Source organism: Nannospalax galili, unplaced genomic scaffold (genome assembly GCF_000622305.1).
Source record: "Nannospalax galili isolate Female #2095 unplaced genomic scaffold, S.galili_v1.0 scaffold763, whole genome shotgun sequence".
Classification (NCBI taxonomy): domain Eukaryota; kingdom Metazoa; phylum Chordata; class Mammalia; order Rodentia; family Spalacidae; genus Nannospalax; species Nannospalax galili.
Window position 1 is genome coordinate 588,559 of NW_008349451.1, and position 10,401 is coordinate 598,959.

The 10,401-nt window shown below is 40.1% G+C and overlaps 1 protein-coding gene across 20 annotated transcripts in view; it reads left to right on the forward strand.

Annotated features, from left to right (window-relative positions):
* The window catches only part of Sec31a (SEC31 homolog A, COPII coat complex component), an 89,527-nt gene that overhangs the window by 66,160 nt on the left and 12,966 nt on the right, over positions 1-10,401 (forward strand). For 9 of the 20 annotated variants that reach the window (XM_029570292.1, XM_017801601.2, XM_029570294.1 and 6 more), the window contains 2 exons: positions 613-736; positions 2,797-3,129. In XM_029570292.1, the coding sequence (XP_029426152.1) occupies positions 613-736; positions 2,797-3,129 (457 nt within the window). Of the gene's footprint in view, positions 1-612; positions 737-2,796; positions 3,130-3,236; positions 3,330-10,401 lie in introns of all 20 variants that reach the window. The other 11 variants (XM_029570293.1, XM_029570295.1, XM_029570297.1 and 8 more) reach the window with 4 other exon arrangements.

Here is a 10,401-nt window from a genome sequence, read left to right on the forward strand (position 1 = left end):
TATTTATATATATTTATTCTTGACCCTTCTTCCTCATCCCCTCCCACCTTACTCTTCATTCCTCTGCCTGCTTGTTGCACTTTATTGCTTTTGGGATGCAAGAGACAATTTTTAGGACAATTAATTTATTTCCTTATCCTTCCTCTTCTTTTGCAGTTCTGTATTGACTTGAGCTAGAAAAATCTCAAGGTTCAAATAATGATTTAAGTCTAATTTTATGAAGCTCTTTTCCTGTTTTATTCTTTTGGTTTTTTTGTAAACATTGCAGAAAAGGTCCCCTTTATTATATTTATTTATTCTGAGTGTGGAGTAGTAAATGGAAATTAGTAGAAATGGAAACTTCTGGTGACTTATCACAATATTATTGACAATTTTATAAGGCCGTTAGCAACATTTGCCATTTGTTACAATTATTTTGGACCTTTAAATCATTCAGAATGTGTCACTCAGAAAATGGAGTGTTCTGAAGAAAATAGTATCTGGAAAACGCAATGTTTCTCATTTAATAACTTTAAAAATAAACATGAATTCCGTTTCAAAGATTATAGGCAATTTGGTAAGGCTCTTGGTCTCAAATATAATCTTCCTTCTTACTATATTTTCATTTCCTAGGGAGAAAATCCTCCACCTCCAGGCTTCATCATGCATGGTAATGTTAATCCAAACACTGCTGCTCTGCCTCCTCCGTCTCCGGGTCATATGCACAGCCAGATACCACCTTATCCACAGCCGCAGCGTAAGTAGTGGGACCCTCAGGGCCATCTCATGTAGTAACCATTGACTGGCAGCATCAAGGCCAGTGTCAAATCAGTTTTGACAAACAGAATAAGAGGGCTATGATGTAGCTTAGTGGTAGAGTGTTTGCTTAGAGTGTTCAATCTCTAGCACTGGAAAAAGAAAAAAAAAGACAAGTAAGAGCCATTTGCAAAGGACTCCTGACCATACTATAGAGAAACGTGGTTTCCTAAGGGTGTCCTGAACCTGCTGCCAGAAAGTAGCTTCGTAATTTCTCTGTTCAGAACAGTGCCTGCCAGGTCATGTATAAACCCTGTTAAAGAGAATCACACCTTGTGCTTTTGGTATAAAGTAACAGAGTGTTAGAAATTATTTAGTATAATGTTCTTTTCCTTCAGGCAACATTACACAAACCATAGTTTAGGGAAGTTGATTCAAGGACCGTTTGTTGTTTTTTTTCTATTTTAAATGTTCTTGTTGACTTTTTTAATTGTGTTTGTTTTAGTACAGACTTTTTGGAAATAGTTTTTGGCTCCCAACAAAGTTGAGCAGAAAGTACAGAGTGCTCATATATGTGCAACCTACTCACTTTTTACACCTTGCTCCACAGTGGTATGTTTGTTGTATTAGTGAAGAAATGTGCCTTATTATCACCCAAAGCCCATAGTTTATATTAAGTGCACTGTTGGGTTTGTATATTCTGTGGACTTTGACAAATGTACCTATATTTGTATTAGTGTTTGGTTTTGTTTTTTGTTTTGTTTTTTTAACTTTTTGAGTTATTTTTGTTTTACGTATATAGTGTTTTGCTTACATGTATATATGTACATCGTATGTGTGACTGTTGCCTGTAGAAGTCAGAAGAGGAGTTATAGATAGTTAAGAGCTCCTCTGGGTTCTGGGAACCAAACCCTGGTCCTCTGCAAGTAGCCAGTGCTCTTACCTGCTGAGTCCTCTCTCCAGCCCCTTCCCGTTGGTTTTTAAGAGAACAGTTAGACTTGAAAAGTAAAAATTATTGTTCCACAACTAAGAACAAAAACCTAAATAGATAAAAGCCTTATTGGGAAAACTGTTGTATTAAATAACTATTAAACATTAAGAACGAAGAGCCTAGAAACCTCAAAGGAAAATTGTAAGGTCAAACAACTATCACAAATTAAGAGCAAAGAACTTAAAAGACCTCAGGGGGGAAATGATAAGATTAAACAATTACTAAACAACTGTTAAAAAACAAGCAGCTCTACTTAACTAATTCTAAAGAATGTGTGCTAGCTATTGAGGTTGTTCTTACCATGAATACAAATTTGATCCAGTCTTTCATGCAAGTGTTTATTGTACTGCCATCTTCAGATAGCAGGTCTACCAGATACACTCTGCAGAGGTTCATCCTTGCCCCTGGTTGTTCCGAATGTGGTGTTAAGATTTCTCATGTGAGTTCAGGCTGAGGGATATCTTGAGCTACCATCAAATATTTATCAAGAAAAAGACATGCTCTGAATGTACAAATCCTGCATGCCTCCATCTTGTGGTTAGTGCCTGTCATTGCGGTCTTCACAGAAACTGGAAGTCTCAGAAAAGGGTCAGTCTTAACAGCACTTGGGTATGATGATGCAAAGATTTTTATATCCAGTAACATAATGGGGAAGGTGTTTTTGTCGTCTTTGCTGTTTTTGAAGTGCTGGAGGTGGAATCCAGGACGTTGCCCATGCAGGGCAAGTACTCTATCACTGAGCTATATCCCCAGCCCCTAAGTATTAATTATTTTTGGTGTAGCTTATAAGAATAATCATCTCCAGCTGGGTGTGGTGGCATACACCTTTAATCCCAGCACTTGGGAGGCAGAGGCAGGTAAATCTCTGAGTTCAAGGTCAGCCTGGTCTACATAGTAAGTTCAGGCCAACTGGGGCTACAGGGAGACCCTATCTCAAAAAGAAAAGACACCTCCCCCCCAAAAAAAAGAATTATCATCTCTATAGAACAAGATAAATTTTTTGATTTTTCTGCTGCTGTCTGAATAAACTTGTAACTAATTAAAATTTCTGTTTCTTCCCTTTGGTGTAGCTTACCAACCAGCGCAGCAGTATTCCTTCGGAACAGGGGGGTCAGCAGTTTACCGACCGCAGCAGCCTGTTGCTCCTCCTGCTTCAAATGCTTACCCTAACACCCCTTACATATCTTCCTATTCTGGGCAGTCTCAGATACATACAGCACAGCACCAAGCTTCCTCACCTACCTCCAGCTCTGCTGCTTCTTTCCCTCCTCCCCTTTCCTCTGGAGCATCCTTCCAGCATGGCGGACCAGGAGCTCCACCATTATCTTCAACTTATGCACTGCCTCCTGGAACAACAGGTACACTGCCTGCTGCCAGTGAGCTGCCCGCGTCCCAAAGAACAGGTCTGCGCTTGAAAGAGATTTGGTTGGGTCTCCTGTCAGGAGCAGATGTGGGTGTTCTTTCCCTCCTCCCCTTTCCTCTGGAGCATCCTTCCAGCATGGCGGACCAGGAGCTCCACCATTATCTTCAACTTATGCACTGCCTCCTGGAACAACAGGTACACTGCCTGCTGCCAGTGAGCTGCCCGCGTCCCAAAGAACAGGTCTGCGCTTGAAAGAGATTTGGTTGGGTCTCCTGTCAGGAGCAGATGTGGGTGGATATTGGTTGGGTTTTTAATAACAAATTCTAAGGTTTTCTAAAAGTGTGATTCTACCAAAATGATCTTAGGCTTCCAGATGAGGCAAGCTTTAGACTGAAGCTTCTAAAGAGTAAAGGCATATAATCTGTCATTGAGCTTATTTTAAATGGCAGGAATTAATTGGCAAGATAAGTGATAGTTGAAATCAGATTTAGTTGATATTGATTAGGTGAAATGCTGAGCTTTTTGTGGTACCTAAGGATTCATGCTCTACCTCTGAGCTATATCACTAGCCCTTAATTTCTTTACTTGAGCTAAGGTATGCTGGATGCTCTTACAGTATTCTCAATTTTGAGTATTATCTTTGGGGCTGGTGAGATGGCTCAGTGGGAAAAAGTGCTTGCTGTGCAAGCCTGATGACCTGAGTTCAATCCCTGGAACCCCATACAAAGGTGGAAGGAGATAGTCAACTCCACAAAGTTGTCCTCTGACCTCCACACAAGTGCATGGCATGCATGTGCCCACACACATCTCATACATTGCAATAATTTTTAAACACATCACAAATATTTTATTTTTTATATTAAAAATAAGAAAATATTTTTAAAGTGTTTAAAAATTATTTGCAGTTTAAATTCATTCATGAAAATTAAACAGTACAGGATCCTAATGAGGTTGTAAAATTCTTACAGTTGTGATTGTTTTAAATGTGAGGCATGATCTCAATATACTTGACCAAGAAAACAAAAATAAGAGACTATAATTCTCACAAGGTGATCCTGTAAGCCAGCAGAAAGTCATCCTGCTGCAGTACAGTGATTCTCTACCAGGCAGCCCTTCCCCGTTAGGCGTATGGAAAATTCTAGGCATATGGTTTTTGTCTACTATTAAACAATTAAACATGTACATGAACATTTCTTTTTGTGTGTGTGTGGGTGGTATCTTTTTGAGCTATAGCCCCAGCTGGCCTGGAACTCACTATGTAGACCAGGCTGGCCTTGAACTCACAGAGATCCACCTGCCTCTGCCTCCTGAGTGCTGGGATTAAAGGTGAATGTGCTTTTAATCCCAACCCTTGGGAGGCAGAGGCAGGTGGATCTCCATGAGATCCAGGTCAGCCTGGCCTACATAGTGACTTGCAGGCAGCCTGGGACTAGGGAGACCCTGTCAAAATAAACAAAACAACAACAAAAAAGTGCATTTGGTCGTTTATGTACAAAGTAAACTTGTTCTAACCTGGCAGAGAAACTATATGGCTGATGGGAATAACCAGACTAACTTTGTTCATGTTCAGCATGCACTGTGCATGCTTAGCTGTCTTGTTACTTCTTGCATGTTAACCAGCTTCTGTATTTTAATTAACAGTTATAGCTTTGCCATATTTTAGTTGATTTTCTAAAATTTTGTTGAAGTTATATAATTAGGACTGAAATTTTTATCTTATTTTAATGTGTCTTGGATACTGGTTTTGTTCAAGATTTAGAAATTCCACTTGTCGAGTAAATTCTTCCTGTTAGACCCTACTGAATTTCAAGCCCTCTATTAATGAATAGAAATTATGTGCCAAGGATGTAGAGGAACAAATGTCACAGTTCGAAAGACGTTTGTTTATTCAGTCAGTTCTTAATAAATACATGTTTAGTCTGTAGTTGGAATTATTCCAGACAGGTAGAGAGGCAGAAAAGGACAGTGTATTTCTGGGATAATTTGTGTTATATGTTGGAAAGTAAAATTTGTATTTGGGTCAAAATTTTGAGCGCCTCATGTACCAGGACAAGGAGTTTATACAGAATTAGAGGCAAGGCAAGCACTCTCCCCCAGTTCTGGAATTGAATTAATAACAGTGTAGGTTTGGGGAGCATAGCCTCCTTTATTGCTGGTCCAAGGCTACAGAAAAGCATCCCTGTTTTACTGTCTGGGCTGAGTGGTGTTTCTACATGCTTTTTTTTTTTGATCTTTTTGAAACAGGGTCTTCCTGTAGCTCCAGTTGGCCTGGAACACTATGTAGACCAGGCTGGCCTTGAACTCACAGAAATCCACCTGCCTCTGCCTCCCAAGTGCTGGGACTACAAGTCTGAGCCATGACGTCTGGCCAAGAGTAAATACTTTTAAAGAAGGCCTTAGGATTTTACCAAAAAATTGTTTTCTGATACAATAGCCTTCAAGCTATCTTTGGATGGTAGAATTACTGTCTTTGTTAAATATTTGAAAATTTAGGTGTAATAGTGTGCTTTTTTTTTGGTCTTTTTGAGACAGGGTCTCCCTGTAGCCCCAGCTGTTCTGGAACTCACTCTGTAGACCAAGCTGGCCTTGAACTCAGAGAGATCTGTCTACCTCTGCCTCCCGAGTACTGGGATTAAAGGCGTGCACCACCACACCCGGCCTGTAGTGTGCTTTTATTTAAAAAAAAAAATTCTTTTTTTTTTTAAATTTTATGTGTATGAGTGTATTGCCTGCATGTATGTTAGTGCATCCGTATTGTGCAGTGCTGCAGTTCGGATTCCCCTGGAACTGTAGTTAAAGACAGTTTGTAGCTGCCATGTGAGTGCTGGGACTCAAACCCGGCTCCTCTGCAAGAGCAGTCAGTGCTCTTAGCTGCTGAGCCATCTCTCCAGCCCAGTGGTGTGCTTTTAAAACCAGTGTCGCTTAGTTTTGTGGGCTCTTCGTTAGCCAAATCACAGTACCTTGTACTTAGTATTCTTCCAGTGAAGGAAAGGAGCATGAGAGACTGCCTTTTCTTTGGGTAATTTTATTTTTATTTGGAAGATAGTTTGAAAGATGCATGTCTTTCTGATTTTAATGTTCAATCTTTGACCCTTTAAAAAAATGTGACATGATGGGCTTATGCAGAAAGGGAAAGTATATGACTGACTGTGATGCTGTATTCTTTTCATCTCAAATTATATTCTAGCTAATTGTCTTCATGCCGTCAGCATTAATATTTTTGTTGAAATCCACTGGAAGTCACATTAGCTAGTGCATAGACTATACATTTATACTAAGATGGTTCTCAGTGGGATTGAGTAAGGGTGGTGCACAGCTCTCCTGTTGTGTGAGACCAGTCTCCACTTCCTTTTCTGGTGTCTATGAAAGACTGGTCTCTACCAGGTCAGCAAGGTTCTGCAGTGCCCACATGCTATGTTCATTTTCAAAAGTAATTTTCCCTGAATTTTTGTTTTTTTCTCTTTTAGAGACAGGGTCTCACTGTATAGCCCTGGCTGGCCTGAAACTTAGGTAGACCAGTCTGGCCTTGAACTCAGAGTTCCACCTACTTCTACCTCCCATATGCTGGGATTAAAGGTGTATGTCACCACCTGGGAAATTTTTATTGTTTTTACTGTAGGAAGTATTTTCTAAAGACTCAATATAAAGAAAAAAAATATAGCCTGCAATTCCACCAATCCAAATATAATCATTATTAATTTAGGGAATTTTGTTCCCTTGACACACACATACACATACACATATACACATATTTATATGCATGTATGTATGTTTGCCTATATTGAAGATTTTAATATAGAGCTGGAGAAATGGTTCAGCAGTTAAGAGTACCTGCTGCTCTTCCAGAAGATCCAAGTTTGGATCCCAGCACCCAAACTAGGCAATTTAGAACCACCTGTAACTCCAGCTCCAGGGGTACTGATGTTCTTTTCTGGCCTCTTTTGGCACTAGCACACATGGGGCATACACACAGTCCGATACACACATATACATAAGAATGTCTTTTATTTTAGAGATAAACTTCAAAGAATAAGTCTTTTAAAAAGATTTATTGTAGTGAAATATACATAGCATGAAATTTGCCATTTTAACCATGTTGAAGTGTACACGTCTATGGCTTTAAATACATTCACATTGCTTTGCAGGTGTTTTACAGTCCATCAGCAGAACTTTTTCGTCACCCCATATTGACCTGTGTTCCCATTAAACAATACCCTCCTGTTCTTACCAGTCTTCAGTATCCATTGCTCTGTTCTCTGTCTCCATTTGATTATTCTTCAGTACCTCATATGAGTTTTATGTCTGACTTATTTTGTGGCTTTACTGGTATAATAAATTCAGATTTTATTTATATTATTGAGACAGGGTCTCATATATCCCAGGCTGGCCTTGAACTCATCATGTAGCCAAGGATTACCTGTAATTTCTCAAGCACCAGGATTATAGGCATGTAACACCATACCTGGTTTATGCAGTACTGAGACTCAAACGCAGGCCTTTATATATGCTAGGCAAGCATTCTACCTACCCCACCCCCTTTATGTAGCTTGTTTTCCCTGCTGTCATTATTAGAGAGTAGTTCTGCAAAATGAGGTCAATAAAATTGTGTTTACAAATCTGTTTAAGCCATCAAAACAAAGAATTATATCTGAGAATCAGTTCCCACTCAGAAAGGAAGGGAGGGAGGGAAGGAAGAACAGGACAGGATGAAGGAAGGGGGAGGGAGGGAGGGAGGAAGGAAGGAAAGAAGGAAGGAAAAGGAGAGAAAGACAGACAGGATAGGGTGGGACGGAGCTGAGGACCAGGGAGATAGCTTAATGGGTAAAAGTGCTATGCAAGCCTTAACAACCTGAGTTCTAACTCTGAAACCCACATAAAAAGCTGGGTGTGGTGGGCCAGCTAGCCTGGAGTAAGCCTTGCAGCAACAGAAACCACCAGAGAGATCCTGCCTCAACAAGATGTGAAAGGGGAGAACTGACTTCTCAAGTTGTTCCATCTTCTATATGTGCTATGTGGGGAGATGTGCCCCCCATATTCATTCATTCATTCATTCATTCATTCATTTATTCATATTCTCCTCCCCTTCCTCCCCCTCTCTCCCCCTCCTTCTCCCTTCCGCTCCCTCTCTCACACACAGAGAATTGATTATAGCTGAGTTAAAACTATATTAAATTGAGAAAATGTGTGAACAGGGTTTATTAAAATATATGGTTCGGTATATTGCATGGTTTGAAGTTAAGAGTCATCACAGGGCATCTGTTAGTGAGAAGGCTTGGTGATTGTATGACCATTCCCTTTTATTCAGCAGACCTCTATACCACCCATGCCTTCTGTTTTCTCAAATTTAAGCTAGCCAACTGTGTTCTCTTGGGAGTCTTAATTCTGATTTGATTCAGTTTTACTCCTAACTTTGAATTTGATTTCACCTTGACTTGGTGTCATCACTAAGAGTTCATATGAAAATTGTTCCTCAGACTTCTTTATGCTGCTAATAGTTTGTGAAAACAGAACACTCTTTCAGGCTGTAGTATCCAGGACTTATGCCATAGCCATGAGAGATTAAAGGAAAAGTAGTCCTCTTGTCCCAGGATAGGGCAAGAGGGCATATTGTTGACACTACTCCCTGAAAGAAAAAGCTCAAATCCAAGCTGTTGCCAATATTTGCAGATTTGTAGTATGTGGGTCTTTCAGCCCAGGTGCTGAAGTAACCAAAAAAGGAAGAAAAGGGCTAGAAGTGTGTCAGTAATTGGAATAAGTTAGTCCTCTTACAGTGTATACAACTTCAGATGTTAACTGTAGGTCACATCGTGCTTGGGGAGTTCAGTTATAAAAGTCATCACTTAAACATTTACAGGCAGTTATCATTGATCACTCTTTTCTTCAGTTAAACCATAAATGAAGAAGTTGGTTTGCATTTGGGAGTCATATTGTGTGAAAAACATCTGTCAGTAAACACTAGAATTATATTCCATGCAATGAGAGTTCAGGTTTGAGTCTACTACTCCTTCCTCCAAGGCATGTGCTTCTTGAGTGAAGCTCAAACTGAGTCGAATTCCCTGTTTTAATTGCTATATTCTCTTGGCTCTTTTCTGGCCAAGTGAAGATAGTTGAATTCACAAAGGTTTTATGTGCATATGAATATACATACACTCAGGCTTTTGATTTCAGGCCTGGTGTGGCCTGACTTGTGTTTTCCTCTTCTCCATTGCTAGGAATTGCAGTTCTCTTCAGTATTGACACCACCTGGGTCAATACTGGAACAACAGCCATAGGCCCTACTACTCAAAACTCATGAATTAGAATCTGTAGTTAAATGAGATTATCACAGCTTTGAATGATACCAGAATGGAAACATTTAGTGCAATATGGCTTGATTAGATATATATGTTGGGAAGTGCTATGCTCTTAGGATACTCAGCTTCATTTGTCAAGTAGAGAAACAATTTATTCAAAAGCTAGGGAAGCATTGTGATTGTTTTTTTTTTTAAATTTTTATGCATATCAGTGTTTTGCTTGCAGGTAGGTAAGTGCACCTGAGTCATGCAATGTCTGTGGAGGTCAGAAGAGGGTGTCAGATCCCCAGACCTGGAGTTATGGGTGGTTGTTAGCTGCCATGTGGGTGCTGGGAACTGAACCTAGCTCTTCTGCAAGAGCAGTCAGTGCTCTTAACCGCTGAGCCATCGCTCCATCCCCTCATTGTGATTTAAAAAAAAAAAATTTTTTTATGTGTATAAGTGTATTCCTGCATGTATGTAAGTGCACCTGTGATGTGCAATGCCAGGGACATTGGATTTCCCTGGAACTGGAGTTCTGAATGGTTGTTAGCCGCCATGTAGGTGCTGGGAATCAAACCCAGGTCCTCTGCAAGAGTAGTCAGTGCTCTCAACTGCTGAGCCATCTCTTCAGACCCCTCATTGTGATTTTTAAATAAAAGATAAACTTTTCTCTTAGAAGAGATAGCATGGTAAGGCAAAAAAAAAAAAAAAAAATTTAAAGAGTTAATTATTGGGGCTGGAGAGATGGCTCAGGAGTTAAGAGTACTGACTGCTCTTGCAGAGGACCCCGGTTCGATTCCCAGCATCCACATGGCAGCTAACAACCATAGTAACTCCAGTTCCATGGGAGCAGGTGCACTTACACACATGCAGGCAATAGAACTCATACACATAAAATAAAAGTTTGTTTTTTTTTTAAAGAATTATGCTGGGCGTGGTGGCTCATGCCTTTAATCCCAGCACTCGGGAGGCAGAGGCAGGTAGATCTCTGTGAGTCCAGGATGGCTGCAGCTACAGGGAGACCATGTCTCAAAAAG